The sequence below is a fragment of the Python bivittatus genome, unplaced genomic scaffold, assembly GCF_059951505.1.
Source record: "Python bivittatus isolate LINGU-HERP-01145 unplaced genomic scaffold, Pbiv_v1 ctg000020_np1212, whole genome shotgun sequence".
NCBI classification, from domain to species: domain Eukaryota; kingdom Metazoa; phylum Chordata; class Lepidosauria; order Squamata; family Pythonidae; genus Python; species Python bivittatus.
Genome location: NW_028277030.1, coordinates 98,878,739 through 98,904,700, shown reverse-complemented (window position 1 = coordinate 98,904,700; position 25,962 = coordinate 98,878,739). Strand labels below are relative to the sequence as shown.

At 40.5% G+C, this 25,962-nt stretch overlaps 1 protein-coding gene across 10 annotated transcripts in view; it reads right to left on the bottom strand.

The window, feature by feature from the left end:
- Positions 1–6,179: 6,179 nt before the first annotated feature.
- LOC103058937 (uncharacterized) overlaps positions 6,180–25,962 on the bottom strand; it is a 61,686-nt gene continuing 41,903 nt past the window's right edge. For 4 of the 10 annotated variants that reach the window (XM_025167459.2, XM_025167464.2, XM_025167463.2 and 1 more), the window contains 11 exons: positions 24,385–24,546; positions 21,822–22,202; positions 18,233–20,053; positions 17,693–17,773; positions 16,621–16,707; positions 15,703–15,797; positions 14,745–14,830; positions 14,160–14,226; positions 13,421–13,578; positions 10,781–10,936; positions 6,180–8,634 (listed from right to left, as the gene is read on the bottom strand). In XM_025167459.2, coding sequence (XP_025023227.1) covers positions 8,393–8,634; positions 10,781–10,936; positions 13,421–13,578; positions 14,160–14,226; positions 14,745–14,830; positions 15,703–15,797; positions 16,621–16,707; positions 17,693–17,773; positions 18,233–20,053; positions 21,822–22,202; positions 24,385–24,546 — 3,336 coding nt within the window. In that variant the 3' untranslated portion in view covers positions 6,180–8,392. Of the gene's footprint in view, positions 8,635–10,780; positions 10,937–13,420; positions 13,579–14,159; positions 14,227–14,744; positions 14,831–15,702; positions 15,798–16,620; positions 16,708–17,692; positions 17,774–18,232; positions 20,054–21,183; positions 21,304–21,821; positions 22,203–24,384; positions 24,547–25,962 lie in introns of all 10 variants that reach the window. The other 6 variants (XM_088145157.1, XM_088145153.1, XM_025167462.2 and 3 more) reach the window with 6 other exon arrangements.

Here is a 25,962-nt window from a genome sequence, read left to right as displayed (position 1 = left end):
AACTTGCTTTGAACAATACTGTTGAATGTCCAAGGTACCAGGACTGGCCAGATTCCTTATATTTTGGAAGACTGTCTCCTTAATTCCTGCTATGTAGAGACAGGCAGTGGTGAAGGAAAGGCATATTTTTTGCATATTTTTCTTGATTACATTAAATATTCCAGCACACAGAGATGATACTGAAAGATGCCAGGGCTGAATTCTTGCACAAACTCACTTTGGCAAAGAAGTCAGGATTACCTAGAGTAATGTGTTACCCCAATTCAAACAACAGGCTTGCTGTTTGGTTTTGACTGCTCTATTTGGCAGGAGCTCTCTGGGTTCTCTGGGGAAAAAAGTGGTCCTGTGTATCATCTGTATCCTCCTGGTTGCTTGGTTGTTGAATCTGGAGGTTCCAAGAACTGGGCCTGAGACCTTCTCCTGCACATACTGTGGAAAGATAAACTTTGCTCACTCTTTATATCTTCATCTACAAACTTTATCTCACCACTATCATTCTTGTGTACTGAGACCCACAATGTGATCTGAACTTTAGCTAAATCCCGGTAATAAATAAAGAGCTTCTGGCTAAATAAACAATACACAAAGCAGTGTATTGTGCCTCATCTTCATTGAGCCAACATTCACTGTCTTTATTGGAAAAAGTACATGAACCTTTACATTTGTAACAGTTGGTGTTAGCAACACTGACTTCAACTGAATGTTTTCTGTACCTTTTAATCAATGGACATCAGCTTGGAGATATTCGGCCCATTCATCTTTACTGAACTACTTCAGTGCACTGATACTTTTGAATGAACTGTTCACTTCAGACCATAGCACAATATTTCACTTGGATTAAGATTAGGGCTTGGACAGCCATTTCAAAATAAAGGGTTCTTCTGCTTCAGCCAGTCTCTTGTAAATGTACTTGTGTATTTAGAATCATTGTTTTGCTACATGATCCACATTCATTTACGTTTCAGATCATTGACAGAACTCTGACATTCTTCCATGAAATTTGCTTGTACAAAGCAGAAATTATTGTTCCCTAAATGATTGCAAACTCTCTCAGTCTTGATGTTCCCACTCCCATGCTTCAAAATTGGAATTAGGTTGTTTTGTTAGACTACAGTTTTTTCTCCAGATAGAACATTCTTCATCAAAGCCAGAAACTTCCACTTTAGTCTCATCAATCCAGAGAACATAATTCTGCTGGATCATCCAGGTGGCCTTTGGCAAACCTGAGACAGGAAATAATGTACTTTGTGGAAGGCTGTGGTTTCCTCCTTGGTATCCTCCATGCATGCCACTCTTGTTCAGTGTATTTCTTATAGTGGATTCATAAATACTGACATCAGACAATGCAAGAGTGATTTGCAGATCCTTTGCTGTTACTCTGGGTTTCTTTGCTCCCTCCCAGTGTTGTGAAGAGCAGAATCTAATAGTGGCAACCAATTTTTTTTTTTAATAGGGGAGGGCCCCTCAAATTCACACAATTGTCATCTCATTGATTGTAAATACCTGTTTCAACTTAAGAGAGCCAAATATTCTAGAGCTTCACAAACTTTTCCCAACAAGTGAATGCTGGCAGTGAACAGGGGGTTCAATGATGACATGATACAGTATATTGTTGGTTAATGTTCATTTTTTATCTATTAACAGGACTTATATAAAGCCCTGATCTTCCAGTTCTGATTACTAAAGATCTGGGTGTGTGTGCCAGTGTTGACTCCTGGCAATTGCCTGGACTAGTTCTGCACTTTTCTTGGCAAGATTTCAGAAGTGGTTTGCCATTGCCTTCTTCCTACGGCTGAGAGGGAATGACTGGCCCAAGGTCACCCAGCTGGCTTCCTGCCCAAGGAGGGACTAGAATTCAGAGTTTCCTGGTTTCTAGCCTGGTGCCTTAACCACTATACCAAAGTGGGTCTACTAAACAATTATGAAGACTTTAAAGAGTTCACAAACTTTCTCTCATGGCTACATATCCATGCTCTGTCACTGATCCATGAAAACTCATATGGAGGAAAAAAACCTCCTTGCAGTGCGTCTATTCCCAAAATTAACCACTCTGGTGGCAACCTTGGTGTTTGTGTGGTAGCCTATTTTTTTTTCTAAGTGGGCCTTATTTAAAGTACTGTGTAGCAAATAATTTTTTAGGCAGAACAAGGTAAAAGTACATCTAAAGACAAATATCAAAACCCTGATTTAGGACTCAAGGAAGCTGCCTGAGTCAAATCCTTGGTCCACTGAGCCAGAGTTGTCAATGCTGAAGTTGCTCGAAGATTTCAGACAGGCATTTTTTCAGACTCAACCTGGAACTGAATGCTAGGAACTAAATGAGGAATGTTTTTCAGACAAACCATGCACTTTATTACTAAGCTACAATAACCCCCAGAGGTTCTAGCATGAACTCTGTACCCCAAGTCAGAGCAGCCAACAGAGAGAGAAAAAAAGGAGCACGAATCTTCCACAAAAACAGCTGTACCATGAATCCTGCAGTTCAGCTCTTCATTTTTTCTTGTGCCTGGCTGCAGTTTCTTAGAATCTGAAGTTTTGTTTCTATCTTGCTAGCAGCCATACTGTTGCTAGAGATGCTAGAACTGAATCAAAGACTTTATACGTGAAGCAGTAAAGAAGTGCTTTCTTCTGAACTTTAGAATCCTGGAAGAACCAGTTAACCCAGCGGAATAACTCTGAGAATCAACGTCATGTGTTTACATGCTCCATGTAAATATGTAGTTGTGACACTTTTTCAAAGACATAACAGCTAATTCCTCTGGAATTTGTCATGCATTTATAGCTACAGCATAATGGTATTTTTTTCTGTTTGAAATGCTGAGCTTATAAATCTACATTTGAGTGTTTCCTTGTGCTCAGAAGCTTGGAGGTGATTTGGAGAGGAAATTAAAAGAAAAGTTAAAGGAATGGCTTCTCTTTGGCTTTCTCTTGCCTTCTCCAAAGCAACTTTTGAAACCTAAAGCCTAAGCCATAACATTTGTTTGATAAATACAATGACTGTGTCCAGATATAAAATTCAACCATAAATGTGATTTCTTTCATTCCGGTTTAGGATGCTTGTATAAAAAGCCATCCAATAGCAGTCATCTCCTGCTATATCTGCATATAGAATCTAGTTTGGCTTTTAATATTTCAGGAAAAAAAATGAGCCAGTTTTGGAAGCAGATCCAATGTAGCTCAGGGTTGAACTGTGAAGTCCTTGGTGTTCTCTGAGCTTAGTTGTTTGCTTGCAGATATTTCATTACCCAACTAGATAACATCATGTGAGTGTGGGGTTTGTTCTCTGTTTATATACAGTAGCTTGCCCTACCAGTGTTGGTGGGGATGTGGTTTTCTCCTTGGTAGTTCCTTGATTAGGATATTGTTTTCTGCTTGGTTGTTTGTCTGGTGTTAATCCCTGCTTATCTGGGTGTTGGTTGCTGGAGAGGATGTGTTCTGGTCATTTTGTTTCCTTCTTAGCTTTTTTATTGTCTCTTTTGAATGGTTGGTAAATATGGTTTATCTGTACGTGTCTGTTGATGGCTGATGTGACTGAATGCCAAACTTCCAAGAATTCCCTAGTTTTTAAAATTATTTAACTTGGTCTAGAATGCTCAGACTTTCTCAGTTGAAAGTATGATTGAGTCTGTCCATGTGTTGTGAGATTAAGGAGTTTTCATTGTGTCTTTTGACTGCTAGTTGGTGTTCATGGATGCACTCTGCTAGTCTTCCACCTGTCTGTCCTACATGGTGGTTGTTACAGTCCTTACACGGTATGTTGTAGATGACTCCTGTTTTGTCTTCTTGGGCTACTGGGTCTTTTGGTTTACTTAAGATGTTTAGGAGAGCTTTAGTTGGTTTGTGTGCTATAGTGATGCTGTGCGGTTGTAATCGTCTGTTGGTTGTTTCTGAGTTCTTGATGTATGGCAGTGTTATCCTTTCCATAGTTTGTGTTGGTTGTGCTGTAGTGGGTTGAGTGGTCAGCCACTTTTTGATAAAGTTGTGTATTAATTTTTTTGGAAGATGTTGTATAGGTGGTCTTTTTCCTTTTTCTGGTGTTCTGGGTTGCTGCAGTATGTTTGCACTTGTCTGAATAATGTTCTTACACAGCTCCTCTTATGGGAGGTTGGGTTGTTACTTTGGTCATGGAGCACTTGGTTAGTGTGGGTTGTTTTTTGATATTAGCATTTCTAATTTGCCATCATTTCCTCTGCTGATGAGAATATCCAGGAAGGGTAGTGTGCTGTTTTCTTCTTCCCTTGTGAATTTTATTCCTTTGAAGATGTTATTTCACGTCTTCTCTAGTTGTTCCTTTTTTATGATGATGAAGGTATCATTTACATACTGGATCCATGCTTTTGGTTGTGTGTGTGGGAGTGCTATAGTTTATAGCGCCATTTATATAAATGGCAAGGGAGGCAATAGGCTATATATAGCAAAAGTCCAGACTGCGCCAGAAAGATTTTTTCCACCCATCCTAATACTGCTACCCTGCTAGATTCATGGTTTTGTACATCCAACTACCCATAACACTTCTGTACTGCCTCTTTTCAGGCAAAAGAGCAGCTTGTAGACAGGAATTTACTGGCTGAGCAACCTTTCCTCTATTTAATACTAGGAAGAATTCAAATACCCTTTCTGCAAAAAGGCCAAATTAAAATCCCTTGCCTGCTCAGAGGCCAGCCTTCCAAAGCTGAGCTGCATCCAATTCTCCAGGAATCCAATTTCCAGGGCCAATTTCAGTATAAATACAGTACCACTTCCAACAACCATTTCATGGTCTTTTCATCTTCGGAGAACAGCTGAAGTGGATGTCACTGGCAGCATAAGTAAATGAGGCTGGCGTGGTGGCTCAGTGCTTGTTGATCCGAGCCTGTCTCATATTTGATCTTCATGCATTGTTCTATCTGCTTTAACTCACCAATCTTACCAATTTACTTTGCTTGGTATGCTTGTTTCACTGTTCTAAAAAAAATTGACTCATTGGCAGAATTCATTCATCAGTTGGTTTAGCCACGGGTTTACTAAATAAATCACAATGGTTGAGTTCACTCAACCGAGTCATAATTAATGATTTAGTGCATGATGTAACCCAAATCAGTACGCATGTAACTTGCAAAATACAGAAAGGAGAGTTACTGCTACCACCAAACCTGCTTCAGGATATTATACTGTTCAGCTTTTTCCAATGTGTTGACTGCAGTACAGTTCCCATCAGCCCAGGGGCTATAATAGATGTTGATGATGGAATGAGATCTTTACAGTAGTTCAGCATTATTAAACTTGTATTTGATGGCATGAGTGGTTTGCCTATATTGCAGGTTTTAAAAGTACCTGTGGAGTCCACAGCAACGAACTGCTAATTTCTGAGCCTCTGTAATGCCCATGGAGAGAGACAGGGTTTACAATTGCCAAGCGAATTTTACACCAGAAGAACTGAAGCAGCTGAGTCTTTGCAGTGAGGATTGTGGCCTCTTCCTTTAATTTTGTATACGCACATTACACCATAGGCATATATTGTAATTCTTGGATTTTTGTCCTGAGTGAAGTGTGAACAGGAAGAGCCCTTGGGATTCTTCCTCAAGATTCAAGTTCCTCTTTCTGACCATTCTCATTCCAACAATATGAATGTTTACTCTTTTTTACTTGTCACCAAAGAAAAGGCAAAAGGAAGCAGCATGGGTGCAAGAATTAGATTATATCTTATCCAGAAGTGATTATGATAGTGTTTATTTTGGTTAGCGACCAGATAAAATCCACAAGTGAAAAGCGTGGCTTAACGAATAACTCTGCAGTTGTGGATAACCAAACACAATTGACTGTGCTTGTGGAACAGAGATCTATTTGGGTTTGTAATTTCTTGTTTTTTAATTCCTATAACATACTTACGTTGTTGGACTAGGCCAGTTTAGCTTTCTGATTGCACCAGAGTTTCATAATTGAAATATGGATAACTCTATGGTTATTTGTGGTCATTTTTTGTTGGTTTCTGGTACTCATCTTTTTCACTTGAAAATGTTGTAATGTGTTTGAGTTCAATTGTATAGAAACTGAGTATACAAATAAATGATGGTGCTAATGAATTGTGCAAAAGAAAGGTGAAAGGGAGACTTAGAGAAATGGAATCTATCATTCCCAGTTCAAATCCATATTGTCTGGAATAAATGCTGGGGAGGCAGATACACGTTTAGATCATGGGATGCAATAAGCAGACTTCCTCCTTTAATCAGCATTTTCTTTGCCCACAGAAATAGGCTACAGGGTACAGCAACAATTTTTTTTTTTTGAGAGACAAGTAGAGGCAGAGTTACATGTTCAATATATTAATGTTAAACCAGCCCCGATTGTCAATGAGGATGTGCATATCATCATCTTACCCCTCCCCCACATGGCCTTTTAATCAAGGTCCCATATTTACTTAAGGTTTAGCAATGCCACGCAACATCAGAGTGGCTATAATTTCTGATTATCAGGAACCAGAATTTGAAACCAACAGTTCCAGATTTGCAGTCTGAGTTTGCCTCATAAACCTTTCAAAACTGGAACTTTGTGTATGGGAAAATCACACCTATGGTTTCCTGTAGAAACCCAATTGTCTGGATTTGCATGACCCATTATCCCAATTTGCAGGACATGCTTTAACAGTCTGTTGTGCACACATCTTAACCAAGCCAACTAATTCCAGAAATTAACCCAGAGGGATTAGTTTAGCCTGAAACAGCAGGGGTACTTGGGCTTAACTAACTCAATCAACTGTGTCATCCAAGTATGGACATGAAGGTTATCAGAGGGTTAACCAGCCCTTCCTGCATCTGAGACCCAGATATCCTAGAGCAGCCCCACAAACATGAAATGGGGCTTCTCCAGGCACTCTTTCTTGATCATCATTTTCCCCCTCCCTACAGCAAGGGATATCGGATGTGTTAAGTTTGCTGTTATTTTAATGATGAATTATCCCCAGCCAGGCTTCTCCACCAGGAAAAAAAAAAAAAGTGACAGGCATTTTCTTAGAAGAATCAATAGGTATGAAAAGGATTAAGTCCTCACTGAGCTCCCATTTCCAAATGAAAATCCCTGAAGTTATCCTAGCAAATTTATATTTTGGAACCAGCAGATGCTGAGTTATTAGTTGCCCTTGGATTTTAGCAAGGGCTGTATTTCAAGTTCTCACACAGAATGTGTTTTGCTTTCCAGATGGACTACAAAGTATACCTGGGAATCTGCCCACAACTTTCCTGTTTTATTTGGAAAGCCAATACTAGGCTTTCTGCTCTTTTAATTGGCGTGCAGGATGTGCTCAGGTGTCTTAAATGCAGTAGCAGCCTGGCAGTTAAAGCATAACTCAGTTAACGCTAATGTATTTTGAATGAAAGCACACAGACTAACTGGTGTTTTAATATGGTGTTAATATTTCTCCAGGAGACGCAACTGGCTATTAAACCAGCCTTAAATGTTGCTGAAGGAAGGAAAGCTAAATGACAAGGAGCTTCTTGGCATCAGAGGAGTTTTTCCACACTGAAGAGTAAAAGGTAAATGGTTCTCTTCAATACCTGAAAAAAATCTTCCAGGAGTTTTCACCAGCCTCAAAACTGTAGGTCACATGTATGCTGATTCTAAACTGGTACTGTAGTGTTTTGGTTTTTTTCTCAAAAGAATAATTTAGGCTTCCATTGTATTGTTTGGGGCTCATTCAGTGTTGTCAACTGACCAGAAAATATCCTGCTGTGACCTGTTTTGGAGTGTGTTTACACCAGCTTAATTTACAAAGATGAACAATAAAAACAGAAAAGATAAAACTTCTTTCTGCATGAAGCACATAATTATTACTTGCTAATGTCTGCAAACTTGTTAAAGGCACAAAAGTAGCAGTCAAGTGAAAAAGCTGGGCAACCCTCAGCCTGGATAAATTCCATGGCTTGGATAATTGGATCTAAGGAAGGATTTTGATCCCATCATGAATTATGCACAGATCTGTTAGGAAGGAATTGGAGGAACATAATTTCTTCCTCCATCCCCAGGCTGAATACAAATATACTAGTATTAATAACGTATGTGTCTAGGAATGTATTACCTGATTCCCTCTGTGTCAGACAGACAGTATTCTGCCACTGCAGAGAAAAACCCCATAATGATTGGAATTACATAGTATTCTGCCTCAATATGATTGTTGTTTTGCTGGCCTGCCCCTCCACCCCATCAGCTGATTTCTTTTGGGGGGAATAGAGAGCTGAGTATTTCATTGTGCAAAGCCTATGCCCCTCCCACCTCTATTTCTGCCCTCTTGGGAGAGAGCTAATTACAGGGGTTGGTGCAGACTAGCAGAACCTCTTGGAGCAGTCAGGACCCTCAACCCGTCCTGCAAAGGACGGTTCACTGCCAGCATTCAGAACCACACTCCCCATTTCTTGAAAACTCAATCTTTCTTCCCAAAGAATTTTCTGAAGACGGATTTGTTCTTCTGGCGAGATGAAGCACCTTGGTTTTGCTCACCCACCGTTTCTCGGGCTCCACTGGGAGTGGCTATGAAGGAGTGGCAGCGGGGCCGGGGGGGAGTAGTTGGAGCCTGCTCACCAATGTACAGAGTAACAGAGTAGTTGTTGCCAATCCCCAAGGGTTCTTTGGACTTTGATAAAGGTGTGATCTTCTGATATGTAGCTGAAAGAGAGAGAGACAGACAGACAGAGAGGGTCTTTGTTCATTATTTTTTTATAGTGTCAGTGGAATGGCCTGGCAACTCCAATTTTAGCCCCTGTGCCTCATCTCCAGGCCATGGTTTATGAAAATTACCTATAGGTGCTTCTTTATTGCAAAACACCCAGCAGCTACAAAGCACAGAGCACTTCCATATGGCAGTGTTTCAACTCTCCAAACCTTCTAAAGCATTTTGAAGTTAGACACGTGATCCCTCCTTCATGAACCTTGGTAGGTAAAGTAGAGGCTGGACCGATCAGTGATCTCTCCCAGCTGACCAGGAGGAGAGTACAAAAATCACCTATCAGTGCCCCACCCATTAAAGTCAGGCATCTTTTCCAAGAGGTTGAGTGTAGAGCTGATATATGTATGTGGGAGAACATGTAATTGCTTGCTTGAGCACAGAGGCTGGGAGGCAGGGTGAAGCAAGGCTTGTGTACAAACCACTTATATAATCAGAGAAAATCAATTTGGGTAGTTTTATTCTCAGAGGTAGTGAAACTGATTAGAAAGATTGGCTTTGCTGATAAGGTTGCCTGTGAAATCCACTAGAAAGTGCTTGTGGCAGGAACTGAGCCAGACAAGACTTCCTGTGAATGAGAAAACAGCCTGTCCTTGTGGAGCTCTGTGGTCACAAGTCATAAAATCGAAGTTGTGTAGATCTCAGCTGCACTGCAGCCAAGTTGGAAGAAAATTGTCTTGGCTGCCCCAGAAAGATGACATTGAGGGAGGTAGCAATGTAGTGCAATGTTGGATCAGAGCAAATGCCCAAAGAGCAGAGTGAAGAGAGCCAGGGCAATGCATTATTGTGGCATCAACTCTTTTTCTCATCACAGCACGGACTGGGTTCCACTAAGGATGGAGTGGGGAAGCTTAAAGAGAGAGAAGAGGCTGGTTGGGATTTTCAGGAGCAATCCACAGCCTTCCCCAGCCTGCAGCTCTCAATATGTTTGAGGACTATTATTCCCAGGATTCCCAGCCATCACAGACTGTACCAAGTCAGGAAAGGTCAGCAAATATAGTACCACTTCCTTCATCTCTTGAGATCTGGACTATTTCTAGTGCCCAAATTTAGCTTTGGGATCAGTGAAGGTGGCACGAATAACCTGCTTCTGAGGACTTTCAGAGTGCATTTGGTCTCAAGTCTGTACCTACTGACACCTCCTCCACATTTAGGACAATTACTTGGTGAGCATTTTGCTCTTCCATTATCATTAATCAATTTTCACAAAACTACTTTTTCAGAACTGCCTCTGACAGTTGCTTCTCGAAGACATTTGTCAAGGTGTAAGCATGCATATGCCACTCAGGAACAGTCACAGTTCCTTTTATCAGAGGCAAATTCATATCTTGGGAGTTAAATGACTGAGCATAACATCATTCTGAAATGACATTTATATACATCTTAACAAAGTTAAGGTAGATCTGGACTTACCAGTGAATCTCTAGGGATCTGCAGTTGGGTTGACAAAGATTTCTGACTTCTAATGCATTTCTTTTTCTGACTAAAAAAACCTACCATTTACTTTTGGTTCTCCACTCACAACCAATTCTTGGAGCTAGAATTCTCTAATTCTAAAGATATGTTTTTCATGCTAGGCCCCAATAGATGGAATCTGTAGATCTAGTAAAAACCAAGGTGTTCCTCCTGTATAACCAAAGTCTGCTCCTCCCTGTTTAATGCACCTTAAAATGAGCAGTGTATTTCAAAATCAAACATGTGCATTTGAATCCCAAAGTGTGCTTCCGGCACCTAGTGGGGATTTTAAGCAATAAACTTCTTACTCGAAAATAACCTTGACTTCTAACTGAAACGATGTAGTCTGAAAATAGCATATGATGTCATGGTAGTCACTGTAGACACATTTTAGTGGCAGATCTCTGAGCTGTATTGGAACAGAAAGATGTGTATCTAATAGTTGAGAAGCTATACAAACAGTTAGGAAGCCAGGGGGCAGATTAATAGTCTTGTTCCCTAGCTAACAACACTTATTTGTTTGACAGTACTTACAGATGGACTCATTCTAGCAAACTCTGGGTAGTGTACATGAGCAAACCAGTAACAACACCTTATATCTCTGTTTTTTCTTTATAGATATGCATGTCATACCGGAAGTGAATGAATATGACCGCCTTTTGCCTGTCACCAGTCCACAGTCATCTTCCTGACAGAGTTGAGGATCTTGTGACCTTGCTGGCTCCAAAGGGGAACACTGCTTCAGATTCTGTTCTGTGGTATAAATAGGTGCAGATCTGAGACCATTTCCTAAAAGGAGAGACACTGCATTAAGGCTGTTACACCTAAATATTTCAATTTTAGTTAGTTGTAGCCTTTAAAACCCTGTCACTGTTGGACCTGATGACCTAATTACCTGCTTACGGGACCAATATCAGCATATAATACTCAGCTGTATATCTTAGCCCATGGTGAGTTAAGCGATGCCATGACCCCCCTCTCGCAGTGCCTGGAAGCTGTTAAGGTCTGGATGGGGAGCAATGCTTGGAACTGAACCCTGGCAAGACAGAATGCTCTGAGGTTGGGGTTCTTTGGTCCATGGAGAATTGCCATCTTTGGACTTGGATGGGGTCGCACTGCCCCAGACGGACCTGGTGCGTAATCTGGGGGTTCTCCTAGACTCGTGACTCCTGCTCAAAGAGCAGCTGGCAGTCATGGCCAGGAGGGCCTTTGCACAACTGTGGGTTGTGGACCAGTTACATCCTTTCCTGGACCAACAGGCCCTGCTCACAGTCACCCACGCCCTAGTCACCTCCTGTCTTGACTACTGTAATGTGCTCTACATGAGCTGCCGTTGAAAAGTATCTGGAAGCTTCAGTTGGTTCAGAATGCGGCAGCCCACATAGTTTTGTGCAAGCCTAGATCTGCACGTGTCACCTCTCTTATGCAAGCTGCACTGGCTGCCAATTTGCTTCTGGGTCCAATTCAAGGTGCTGGTTGTCACCTTTAAAGCCCTGCATGACTTGGGGCCAGGTTATTTGAAAGACCACCTTTTCCGAGTTTTATCTGCCTGACCCACCAGATCCGGGAGGCAGGGTATGTTACGGGTCCCCCCTATTAAGGAGGTCCATGTAGTGGGACCAAAAAGAAGGGCCTTCTCCATGGTGGCTCCCTCCCTGCGGAACATCATCCCCGCAGAGATAAGACTGGCCCCCACCTTGATGCTCTTCCGCAAGATCCTGAAGACATGGTTTTGCCAGTGGGCCTGGGGATCCCAGGTTGAACCATTGCCCATCAAATGGCTAGTGTAAATGTAATGTTGTTGCCAGGGGGGTGGGGAGGGGTGTAGTGGGTTTTGTATGTGGGATTTTTGTTCCTGTAAGCCACCTGGAGTCACCGTGAGTGAGTTGGGCGGTCATATAAACTGCTTAAATAAACAAACAAACAAACAAATAAATAAATAAAAGCTTTGACACTGATTATGTAACCTTTGCTGTGATGGGGACCAAGAAATACATCTTAGAACATGTGTGTGTGTGTGGGGGGGGTGTATATGAGGGAAAGACTGCGATAAGCCATGGTTTGGTTAAATATGATTAGCTAGCTTCACACAACATGTAAAACCAAACCAAAACAATCCACTTTATGACTTAGTATGTTAAGTAAACTAAGAGTGAATTTGTACGTGTGAGAAAGAGAGTATAGTCTGGAATCACAAAATCAGAGAGAGGTGGTAGCACTAATTTCAAAAACAGAAGGAAAAGAACCCTGGTTTTGTATTGTCCAGACAGTATATGTGTGTGTGTGTGCATCTGAAGGAAGTACACTCCCATGTTTGTTTGGTTTTTTGCAGGCAGGATCTCTGTTCCTCCAGTTCTCAGTGATCACAGTTCAAAATTTGTCTACATAAATATCTCTTCCTTGAAGAAAAAACTTCCATCTGAGTAGATGCCCTTTAACCACTTAGTTCAGGCCAGCAAACTGCCTTTACCAGTTTCTCCAAGACTTCAAATGTCCAGAATAAATTAAGATGTGTGAATGGGGTCTATATTATTAGTTCTTACATGTGATGGAATGTATCTATGTGGAGGAGAGTGATGTGGGAGATCAAGACTATCAGGAAGGAGGGGGTGCATTTCAGGAGGGGAAAGGAGGCAAGAGGCAACACAGTCCACAGGGAGAGCATGAAAAGACTAAGAGATTCAAGATAGCCACTCCCTAGAATCTCACAGGGTATATCCACTAGTTGCTGTAGTATAGATTTACTTTGGCAAGATTCTGTCTATAAGGTGTAAGCAAATAAAGGAACTGTACTAGACTGGACTGTTTCATCATTGTTCTTGGGCTGGGCCTGACATACATGTCTTCTACAGCAGTAGTTTTTGAAGAATGCTCTCATATGGTGCTTTGATTAAGTAGATGCCAGGAACATTTTACCAATTATATATTATTTAAAGAACTTTCATTACTGGATAGTATAGCAGTATTACTATACTAAAGATAAATGTAGTGTCTTTCAAGTCAAGATCGACTTCTGGTAGACTTTATGGATACAGTTTTCTGGCAGCAACACAGAAATAATCCATCACTCCTTTCTTCAGTGATGTTTCTGGGGAATTCCCAGTCAAACCTGTACTTTGTATTCTCCTATCCAATTATTCACTAGGTCCAACCTTGCTTAGCTTCTAAGCTCAGGTCCTCCATTGGCTGATACTACAATAATAAGTTACTGAGGCCAAGCCCAAGATGTTTAGGAAAATGCTCTTGAAAATATGCAACCAACTCCATACTTACCTGTTTGTGACGCTGTTGTATCCAGTGGTTCACTATGAGTATTATAAGGCAACTGCAGCTTTACACTTGACTTGGGCAGAAACCTGATTTCTTGACTCTTGGTTGAAAGCTTTTTCTGAAAGCTCTGGAAGTGGCCAACTCCTTGGCCAGGAATTGCACTAAAAAAAAGGAGGTGGAAATAGGAAAGTGGATTCAAATCCAGGACTTGCACAGCACTATGCTGCATATCTTAGGCAATGCTTAGTTGTAGACTGTTTTTTCCACAAAGAAAATTGAAGCTACTTTATTCATAGTGCTAGTTTAGGATATCTTGATCAATTTCATTTGGTCCAGTAGCAGTTTCTATGTGGTTGAGAGGAAACCAGCACACTGCATGTTAATGAGATGTGGGCATCAGGGATGCCTCTAATAATGCAGAGGCTAGAGAGGCACACAGGAAGGAAAAAGCAAGGAAACCACAATAAACAACTCGACTTGATCGAGATGCATTTCCAAGTATTAAGCTGCTATTAATCTAGTCTCTCCAGATGTGTTAGACTGAAATCCCCAGCAGCTCCAGCTAGCATGGCCATAATTTTACATTTAGGAATTCCAGAGCCTGGATTTTCTCAATATCTTGATATTGAATTTTTAAAGAGCATTAAAATATTTATAGGGATATCAGTTTGTGAAAGCTCAAAAACTTTCAGCACTCTCCTCTGCAAATCTGCATTGCAGCCAAATTGCTTGAACTTCTTACCTAACCACAGAGGTCATCCCTTGAGCAGGCTGGGAAGCTGATGGGAAGAAATCCACTTCAGGTAAACCTTGGAGCATATGAAAGCAGCCATTTCAGATAAGACTTTTTAAAATTATTCAAGTAGTTTAAGAAGTGGTTTCATACCCAAGCAAACCTATGACAAAGTCCACTTCATGCACTTCAGAGCAAAAGAGAAAAGCAAGAAACAAGAGTGCTATGGTCTCTCTGATGAACACATTGGAATGATACATGAATTTTAAAGCATTTTCATTCCCTTTACTTTTGTAGTTTAGCTCAAACATGAAATGTGCAAAGTTGCCCATATACAAGTCACTGTTATTACACTGTTACACACAAGGAACTGAAACTAGGAGATCATTTTGTTCTAGCTTCAGTCTCCCACAAACAAATCCCAATATTTAACTGAATCTTCTCTAAAACATTAAGATTAACCCATGTTATGATCCCAGATTTGACTTAGGTTCAATGTGACACATAGTGGGAGAAGATAAAAGTTGCTGTCAGATGACCAATCCTTTTTCCTTTAGGTCTAATTATTGTACTGTCTGCTATATTCAGTCTTACCTGAGTTTTGCTGTAATTTTGTAACCCATTCTTTCATGAGTGGCTCAGTTGGAGCTCTGAGAAGATACTTGGAGCCGTCATTCAACCTAGATATTTGTGTGAGAAAAAGTATAGATCAAGGTAAACCAGACTTGGAATCCATTGTCATATAAGTCAGTACTACTTTTATTGTAAAGCTATAGTAACAGAACCTTCTGGATGCACTTCCCCCTCTCTCCCTCCCTCCAATTTCATGAGAACTAGGGAGGGTCTTGTCTGAAATGTTTTCTCAGGATACTTTCCCGCCCTGGGCTCAGTCCTCTTTTATCTGACAGTTGTCTTGGTAGTGGCTCTTCCTCCTGTCTCTCAAGGCCATTTCCTCTATCTTCTACATATGATATCATAAAAAGTACTGTTAGAGTTTTGGAGACTGGTCCAGACAACTCCATAGAATGCTTTCCAATTCTGTAATTCCTGTCCCTAAGATACCTGTGAGTAGAACTGTTAGTTGATAGCTGGCTACATTCCAGTGATGTATCTCAATGGGAATTAGGACATAAGTAATAGGTAGAAAATAACGTATCTACCTTCCACATTACCACTAGTTAAGAGATGGGGATGGCTGAAAGTTGTATGTGAAGCAGTAACCAATTTGTGCTAGAATTCTGAAAAGATGTTGATTCTGCTCCCTTCAGGAAATTCAGTGGCACAATGGTATGTCCTAGAAGTCCGATGGGGAGCAGAGAGATGACAAACCACCTGTCCCCTTCCCCAGAAACTGATCACAGTGAATGAGTTCCAATTTCTCACTGCTGGAATATATACACACATGTAATTATATAAGGGACAGCATCTGTTCCAAATGCCCAGCCACCTGGGAACTAGAATGAAATTTTCCAAATTCTAACATCACCTATACCTGAAAGGACTATATGCATCCAGCTATCTCATACAGGAGTGAAAGACTGATGCTACTCACTGTAATGTGAAACAATTGCTCTTTTTGGTGTATTCTGTTTCCAGGGTGCAAACAGCTCCAGACAGGTTCAATGGCAAGGCCATCACAGAGCTCTGCTGTGCAAAGAAGGTAGGCATAAAGTCCCCACACTTGAAAAGTGTTACTTCTAACTAAGCCACTATGGAACAGTACTTTCAGGTGTGCAAGCATTCCTTTCCCTGGAATAGGGGAACCATTCCCAAGGTTTAGCTGTTGCTATCAAAGAAGTAAACTAGTACAGATTTAATCAAGAAAAAGCTTGAGAATGGGACCATCAAAAAACTGAAAAAAGGAATGATCCAGGATTCTGGCTCTGCATTTCTGTTAATTTAGACACAATGTAAAGGGCAAGGGCCTCTTTGTGCTAATGTTAATTCTTCTTGCTTGATGGATCAATGTTATTATTCTAGAGAGCCTATGCAGGTACCTTTTATTCTATGAAAGTTTCATGGGTTTTAATAATTGCCATTTATAACTAGGCTTAGTTTTAATGCAGCTATGGGTGGTTTGTATTCTGCTATTGCTTAATGATTGTATTATGGTACATGTCATTTTAAGTTTTATTTTGGCAAAAATTCAGCTAATTTCGAAAACTAACTAAATAAAATCAATATAAAGTGTTTTCAAGTAGATATACTTAATGACCTTGTTCATAAAGAAGGATGAAGGATTATGTAGGATATAAAAATGGTGGAGAAACAAATTCAAGCAGAATTAAAATGGAGAAGAAGAACACTGTTAATGTTTGGCAGAGACCTTTTTATATTATACCTATTCCATTTCTCATGGAGAAAATCTATCTATGCGGTTGCTAGGAGGAGATGATGACTTGTTGGCAATCAATCCATCAATCATTCTATTGTGCGTTTTTTACTCTCTGGCTATTTCACTGGCCATTACCTTGAGTGTGTCTTTCTTGTCCTGGTAGAAACACAAAGTTTGTCTCATCAGAACTGTATGAAATGTGTTCCAGGAGCGACTATTTGCCTGAAAGAACAGAAGTCCAAGGTCAGATCTAAAAGAGATGAAGATTGGTCTGAAAATGAAGTAGTAGAAGTATGAAGCCCCTTTTGTCCATACTTGCTTCTAGAACAAACTCTTTCCTGATACACAGGCCAACAAAAACAACCAATGTCCAAGAGCTCCTTTAGGGCACAAAGAGCTACATATTGGCACCAAGCAAATAAAGAATGTGTAATTCTCTGGTGATAATTTCCTCCTCTCTGGCTGGTTTGAATCAAACTGTAGTTTGCAACTTTGTTTTAGCTGACAAACTATGGTTTATACTTGTCCTGCAAACTCAGATCAAATCCTGGTTTAGTTTATATTTGAGTCATCTCACTGAAAGCATTTTGAGCTGTATCAGTATGTATTATTAGTTCCTGACAACATATTACTACAACATTAGATGAGATTGTTTCAGAGAGCCAGTTTGGTTCAGGCACCAGGCTAGAAACCAGGAGACCGTAAGTTCTAATCTTGCCTTAGGCATGAAAGCCGGCTGGGTGACTTTGGGCCAGTCATTCTCTGTGGAGTCCTTGGGGTTCTCTGAGCTTGGTTGTTTTCTTGCAAACATTCTGTTACCCGGCTAGGTAACATCTTCAGCCGGGTAACAAAACATTTGCAAGAAAACAACCAAGCTCAGAGAACCCCAAGGACTCCACAGTTCAACCCTGAGCTACACATGTTCTCTTCTATCAGTCATTCTCTCTCAGCCTATGATGTCCGGCTTGGGCAACAGGCCAGATGATTAATTCCTGTCACAACCAGTGGATCAACATTCGGTTTATCTAAAAAAAGCGGACCCTGCACCTGTAGGAAAATGCTAGGAAGAAAAAAAAATTAGATGAGATTGTTTCAATGTGGCAAGTTAATGACAATCAGTAGTTGTGTGGGTCTGTGGACAAGCATCAGTAAGGAGTAAAAGGAAATTAATATACTGTATTTTCCCCTTTCATATATAAATAAATACCTTTCTGCCTCCTGCTTGCAACAGATTCTTTCTTTCCAGAGGTCCTTCCATCATCTGAAGTTCCAATTTGCTTGGAAGAATCTAGAAAAAGACAGATGACAATAAACAAAGCAGTCTCTCAAAAACATAAAAAGCAATCTCTTGCAATGGAACTCACAGCATTTTTGTATCACTTTCCCCCAAATTTAGCAAAAGGGAGGGGGGAATGTTTCTTCTAGCCAAACTTGCTACAACAGTAGCTTTATTTTTTTTCAAGTAAGTACATTCCAGGTGTGCTTGTCTACAACACCTATCATCCTCCAGCCAATATGGAATTGGCCATATTGACTGGTGTTGATGAGTGTCATACTCACACACCTGGAAGGTTCTGTATTGACAGCAATCTACTTTATAAAGTGTGAGTTTTGCATTAGCTAGAAGATAAATCTATCAATTCTCTTGGGGACATTTGAAAAAGAACCATAACAATTTAAATTTTAGATAGAACGTTTCTAATACAGCTTTTCCTGTCCCCACCCCTTGAAAGTCAATCATCCTAACCTTGCTAACACATTTGCCTTCTTGGAATTTCTGCTGATCCACTGGATACATTTTTTGGAGTGATGACTCTCCAGGTGAAGCTGCTGCCACTTTACTTAGCTCCTGGCAAGATGATGTATCTGCTTTGCTGCACTGATTTGGTCTGTTTTTCCTCTTGTCAACCCCAAGACTGGCCCTTCTTTCTCCTTCTGAATTCTGTAGCATTTCGGCAGAAGTGGGAAGCTTGAACTTGGCTATCAACCAATTATCTGCAGATGTCAGGAGAAGTTTTCCACCTGAGCTGCCCGGACTTTGTTCTTTATCTATCTTTCTCCCTGGGTCAGTATGGACATCTGGCCCTCTTTTATGCTTCTCCATATTGTTCCATATGGCTTGCAGCTCTTCTTCCTCCTCTTCAAACATCTCATGAGCAGGGTGACGAACTTCTGCTGCCATGCCTTGCAACTTTGTTCCTTTGGTTATGTCTCCCCATGGGGTCACATTAAAAGGGCAGAGCTCTGAGTGAGTCAGGGTATTTTCCTCATAGCCCAATTCACAATCAAGCTTAGAAGGTTGGGTGGGGGATTTATGTCCCAAGTGCAGGAATGAAAGAGGGTGTCTTGTACTGCTTTCTTCAGAGCACTGGGTGTTTTCTTTTTCTGGTGTCTCATTCACTAAAAGATCTTTAATTCTGGTTAGGTTGGAAACTAAATCAGGGTTGCTTGTGGATTCAACAGAGGTGGACTTTAGTTTCAATCTCAAAGCATCTTGAACTTTGGTTCTGTTATCATCTAGATCTTTTTCTTGTTTCTCCTTGGAGCTACAAGTTCTACCTAGTGAGGCACCTAGTTTATCCCACTCCAAACCTATCTGCTCATGCAGTACACTGATATGAGACAGCTTGTTCTGCTTGGAATCTAGAAAATCATCACAGGAATTGTTTTGACTTGTAGAATGCAGCCTGACCTCTCCACTAGAAGCAACAAAGTAAGTTTTCTGCCTGCCATAGCTTGGGTTAACTTTCACTTCTTCAAACCAAGTGCCTTTCTTAGTCTTGGGGAGCTTATGAGAAACATCCTCTACTCTCACAAGCTTTGAATGCATTACTTGCTGTCCTCCTAAAGTTTCCTTTTGCAGGTTGATACTGGTCTCATGTGACTTTGCCTCTTCTGTACTCCTTTGGGCCACTTGATTCACCTGGTTTGCTCCCTTCCTTTCTGTTATCCCTTCCCTTGCTACCTTGATGGTATCATTGACATTTCTTAGGGCACTGAGGTCCTTGGGAAGCTCCAGGCTCAAAACAGATCCCAGGGAAAGATGCTGACATGTGTTCACCTTTTCGGTGGGTGAGTGGGGACTATGAAGACTTTTGTTTTGCTTCAGGAATATGTGCTTTCCAGATGTTTCTCTAACTAAATCACATTCAGCATCAATAGCCCATTCCAGTGGATTCTTCATATAATCCATCAGCTCTCTTTGTGGTAGGGACAATACCTGTAGGACTTGCACTCTCCTGCTGCATCTAGGTGGCCAAGTGTTACTCATACTATGCCTCTCTTCTTGCAGATAATTTGCTTTTGTTCCCATAATCCCTTGCAAAGTGAGCAGCTGGATATCTCCTGTCCTTGCTTTGGCTTTTCCTTTTGGGCTCTTTGAACAGCTGGAACTAATCTTGGGCAAGGTGTGAGAGGTTGCTTTGCCCCATTCTACCCTGGAAAATGGGAAAGAAGGAATTCTGGGAGGCAATTGCTTAACAGATTGTGATATGAAGGCTGAGTTTCCACAGACTGTGTCTTGATTTCTACATCCATTTTTCTCCTTTACATGTAGATAGGTGCTCACCTGTGGGGGGAGGCATAGTAAAGAACATCTCTGAACTGCATGAAGCTGCTGGAGTCTAAGCCATCTATTTCAGATAGCACAGCAGCAAACTTGCATTCATACAACTTTATTTATAGGCATGCACTGGCACATGCTTCCTTCTGCCAAATGTTTACTCACTCCTCACTGAAAGACCCATTCATGCAACCCAAAAAAGTGGACAATGCACAACAGGCTTATTAATGTTCTCACCAACTGAAACTCTAGCTATTCTAGTTTACTCCATTTTATTATTCCAGGCTTTGCAGGAAGAGAGGCATTGCTAATCTGGACTTGAATGTAGAGGAACTGCTACTAAATGTATCTCAAAGCATTTCAGTATAGAAGATGCACTATATTCCCCACTTTCAGTTCAGTTCAACATTCAAACCACCAACAGAGTGTAAAAAAATGTAATAGATAAGTTAAAGTGATTAGCTGAAAGAGGCATTGGCCATTTTCCAGAAACAAAGTAATTTCTCTGGTCCATAGCTTAGATCAAAATTCAGTATGCTGCAAGACTCATTTCTTGATTTTTTTCCCCCCTTTGCAAATCCAGTAACTGCTTCACAGTGGGTCTAAATTATTGTGTTAGAGAAGACTGTTCCTCATCCAGTATATCTTCTGTGAATGTGTCAGCCTGCACTGGTGACACTAGTCCAGCATCTTCAATAGTTGTATGGAACAGGGAATCTTTATAAATGTAGGGTCTCACAGCAGAAACTGTGTAGACTTCAATTCTGTCCTTTAGTCAACTATTAAAGATGCAGGATGTGGAGGAGAACAGATACAGCATGTAGAGACAGCTTGGATAAAATACAAAATATTTAAAGTCCTATAGGAGCAGTTTTCATAGGACATCTCAGGAGTTGAGATGGAAACGATAATGCGACTCTAATTTATTCATGCCTTCATACACTGTAACCTTGGAGAAAGTGTCTGCCTGATTCCTAAAACTGGTGTGATAACTGTGATTCGATTTAGGAGTTACCTATGAAGAGTAGCAATGAGTTAGTCAGTCAAGGACCTTGCAACATGCAGCCAATCGCTCTAACATGCATCCCTAGTCCATCCCTCTCCACTCCCTCATTCCTACCTCACAGCAATTTTACCTCTTTTGCATGCTGATGGGATAGCCTTTTCTTTCTCTTTAAACTACCCAAAGTATTTTCTAAAAGTCCCTGGCAACGTTTCCAAAATGTTTTACAGGCTGAGGATTTAATTTCAGAGAGCTGGATTTTAGGAAAGAAACAAAAATGGAAAGTGAAGGAGTAGTAAGGATGACTTACAACAGCCAGCAGAGAAATGAAGGTGCAGAAAGTCAGTTGGTGCCACATAAAAAGATTGTGCTAGAAGTACACATGGCAGCTGTTTATGTGAGAAGCAGAAAACAAGAGCTAGCTTCCTTGATCCATAGTGCACATTAACATCCTATTGCTCAGTTGGGAACTTCCAAATTTTCCACTAGTGTTAGGTGCTCCCCTACTTGACATTCCTAGTTTGGAATTTCCTCACATCAGAAATTCTTGTCTCCCGTTGCTCTAGAGCAGTGTTTCTCAAACTCAGCAACTTTAAGATGTGTGGACTTCAACTCCCAGAAGTCTCCAGCCAGCATTCAATTCTGGGAGTTGAAGTCCACACATCTTAAAGTTGCCGAGGTTGATAAACACTACTTTAGAGGCAAGTTTATTTATTGCATTTGGCAATTAAGCACATCTATCTCTCTGGCAAGGAAATGGCCATGCCTTACCTTGTGCAAAGTCTCTTGTCCTTCTGATGGTGATGGTGCAGTCTGGCTTCCTGCAGCCTTTTTCTCCCCTTCCTTCCCAATGCTCAAGATCAAGCTTACTGTGCCACCCAAACTGCCAGGGGCTGTTTGTGGCACAAGTAGCACTGGGGTCTCTGAGGGTTCTAGAACCAGAGTTCCCTTAGGGACATCCACCTCAAAGGGCAAACCATTTCCTGATTCTTCCAAGCTCTGTTTGTACCCTGGAAGAACGTTTAGTGCAAATGCAGTGGAGACTGGTTCATTCTGCGGCTTATGGTGCTGTCCTTCTGAACATTTCTCTAACACCTTAAAGTTCAGGATACCATCTGCTTCAGCCACATCAGCTGTAGAATTGACTTCAATCTAGGGAGTAAGAAAACACAGTAAATAAGCCACAGTGGTAATTTGCTTCTTTTCTTTCAGCTTGGAACATAGTTATTTTTTCTGAAGTGGGATCTGGGACCTCCTTTATTCTTGACTGTACAGTTTCTTTGGGTTACGTTACTATTAAACAGGCATATGATCATGGCCTATACAAAAAATTAGCTAAGTTAGCAGCTGTTCTGCCTAGCACAATTAATCCTAGCATTAACATGTTTTATGTACCTGAGCCTCAGGCTTATTTATTTTTCTTCCTCAAAGACAACATGAATGAATATATAAGGTCAACAGCAACCCAGAATCCAAAATGGTTTCGATCTGATGAACTGGACATACCACTGTACTCAAACATAATAAACAGCATTGAGGATTGAAGTAAAGAGGAATGTTTTTATTGAAAACTACACTGATCCACACATCCCCTCAACAGTTCTGATACCATGTGCAAAAATATACTTAAAATAAGCTTAGCAGATCTATGTGGGAAAACTCCAAAATTGGAGAAAGGAAGCAAATAGATACAGGGCAGGGTTGCTGCTATTCTTATTCTTATTCTTAAAAAGGGATCAGATTAAGAAAGGAAAGGATGAGACCCAAGATGATGGATATTTAAAAATGTTAATGTAGTCATAAATATATTTCTATATTAGGTAAAGTAAGGACTTCTTCAATGATGTTTCCACAACTTCCCAGTCCAGCCCCCAGTTCTGAACCCTCCACAGTCATTATTCAAGGGTGGTCTAGATAGCTTTCTTCCTCAAAGAAGAAATGTCATTTCCTTCCAAGCCTTAATAAGTATAGACAGGCAAAGGGCCCTGAAGAAAAGGCAAGAGTTCCACTACCCTTCCAAGTTCTCAAAGACTTAAGAGGCCAGAATAAATTAAGTTGCAAGGAGAAGGCATGAGACAGCTCAGGTGATTAGTTCCTACACTTTTTCTACAGCAGCATCTTTTAAGAGGATCCCTGCATGTGATCCTTCAGCTGAGGAGCTTGCTAGAAGCATTTTACTAATTATATACCATCCAAAGAACGTATGTTATTGGGCAGTATAACAGTACTAGTATTGTACTAAAAGTAGAGGTGAAGTATCTATCATGTTGAGCTACTCTACTGCAGACTTCCTGAAAACACACACTGCCATGCTTTATTGACAATAGTACAGAAATGCTTTGTCTTTGCCTTTTTTCAGTATAGTTTTACAAATTCCTAGTGGCTATATCCTATTCTCCCTGATCCATGTTCTAACCAGGCTCAGTGCTGCTTAGCTTACAAACCCAGATAAAAGTTACAGCACTGGGCTGACCTTATGTGAGAAAATCAGGAGACCAAGCACCATTCAAGCACAACTATCAGATGTAGAATATTACCAATATGATGACAGAGCTATATCCTTTGTACAAATGTCCTCATCTTTATCAAAATAGGGTAGATTAGTAGTATTTTCTCTGTAAGTCTGAAATGAAAAGCTGTTGCCAAAGCAACAGAATTGGTACATTCAAGAATTCTGACCCCTGCTGGTGCTCTGCTTGACTTTCTTTATAATTCCAGATGCATACTACATAGTCATTATGATTCACAGCATGCTACAGGCCCATCAGTACTGATCCAAATGCAAATCTCTTTATGCTAAAACCAACTTGTAGATTATGTTCCTGAAACTTGTTTCCCTGTATCTCATCCTTTTGCCTAGATATTATAAGATTTGGTGGAGCCAATCAAAAGGTATATTGAATCAGAACATGCTTCTTAGTGAATGGTGAATTGCTGGCCTAGATAATGCTTTTGCAATTAAATCAGGAGCATTTCTATGTCACCACTGTTTTCATTGTCAATAATCTCCTTCAAAAGTTTGAAGGAGAGCCATCTTTACTTTTGCCCATTTGAAAGGCTGAGAACAAGGAATGAAAATTGTTTCCTCATCTTGAGCTATTCTATGTCCTTGTGTATAAGCAGACAGCTGATGGCATGGACAACAGAGATGTTAATTGCAGACTGTAGGGCCCAGTGCTGATGGTGGAATTTATAAGCACAAACTATATATGAATACTTCTCTAGTTCACATGCACTTACTCATAACAGTCCAGAGATACAAATCAGAGAAAAAGATAATAAAGTTAAATAAAAAGGATATCACTCAGTTCCTAGTTGTAACAAAGGCACTCACTGGTGGCATACTAACTTGGAGGTTCTGAGGGATGTTCAGAGTGCTATCCTGAGTCTCTTGCTCATCATTCTTGTTTCCAGCATCCTTTGGGGAACACTGTGCTTGACATCGTACCATCACCCATCCCAGCATGTTCTGTAGCTCCTCCATTCGCTCCTTTATCTAAAAGTAGAACAAGTGTGAAGGGGGGGGGGACTGAAATGCCATATTACAATGCCTCTGAAATTATTTCCTTTCTCTTAGATACTGGTTTCTGTATTCTTAAGGATGCCAGGTAGCTAATAGATTTGTATCCGTCCTTTTGCATTCAAGGAGTTGGACTATTATATCCTGTTTATTTGTCTGGTTACCTCAATAAGGCCTGCTGAGGGAGTCTATCTTTTTGTCAAGAAACAACTGGTACCTTAATGATGGACAACTGTTGGTACTTCAATGATAATTGCAAAAGTTTTGTAGACCAGAGAGAGCTTTATCAGATCCCTAAAATTGATTTTTCTTCTATTTTATGTATTAAATCATGAGAGAAAGAAAAGAGGACTATCACAAGTCTTTGGACTCACCTCACATGTTCTGCTCAAGAGAGAAACCCCTCTTTCATCTTTTACTCTCCTCTTGTACTTGTTTTAGCAGACAAGAAAAGATATTCTTTATAGTTATTATTTTTCCTTCTAATTGGTCTATAAGCCAATTAGCCCCTTTCAGTGTTTCCTGTAATGTTGTTCCCTGTCCTCAGCAGCTACTCTGTGTGTGATATTCTTTGGCTGATGCTTCTTTTTTTAGATTCTTCCAAGCGACTTTATTCTCAAGCTTTTCCTACAGTCCTACCATGCTGATTCTCTGCTGCTGTTTTCCCTTGTAATCTGATTTGTGACCAGCTTTGAAACTTGTTCATCTGCTTTCCTCCCAAACCCTTGTATTAGCTTCATTCTGTCCCTTCCCACATATGCTGTCAGAAATAAAAATAAATAAAACAAAACCCTTTGTTATCCTTGTTCCAAATCATGACTCTGAAACCATTTTCTTTCTTCCCCTTCTTCAAATAAGCTATAGGAAAACGTGAATTTTCTTAAGAAATCAAAGCAATTAAAAATCTATTTGAAACTGAGTTTGTTGATCCAGTCATGATTGCTGATCACACTGAGGACTGTGATTACATGGGCTGTATTTAGTGCTTTCATTTCTATAGAGGGCAACATACAGTATATTTACAGATTTGAATGTTATCTCTTATCTTAAAGTCTAGGCTTAAATGGTAGATGCTTCAAGCCTGAATCAAAGCTTTTTAATGGTGCCAGGCCATCACCAGTTCTTTTAAAAAGCTTTGATTCAGGCTTGAAGCATCTACCATTTAAGCCTAGACTTTAAGATAAGAGATAACATTCAAATCTGTTCCTCAGTTACAGATGGTCACAGCATCTTCATGCCTCTGAAATTCCAATCTTCCCCCTTGGTCACACAATACTGTCTTCATCTTGTCTCCAGCCCATGAATGAAAGAAGTTGTTACTAAGTGTATTGGGATTAAAAGTAATTTTCCCCCACTTAAACTGGTATCATCCCAACATAACTTCAATGTGTA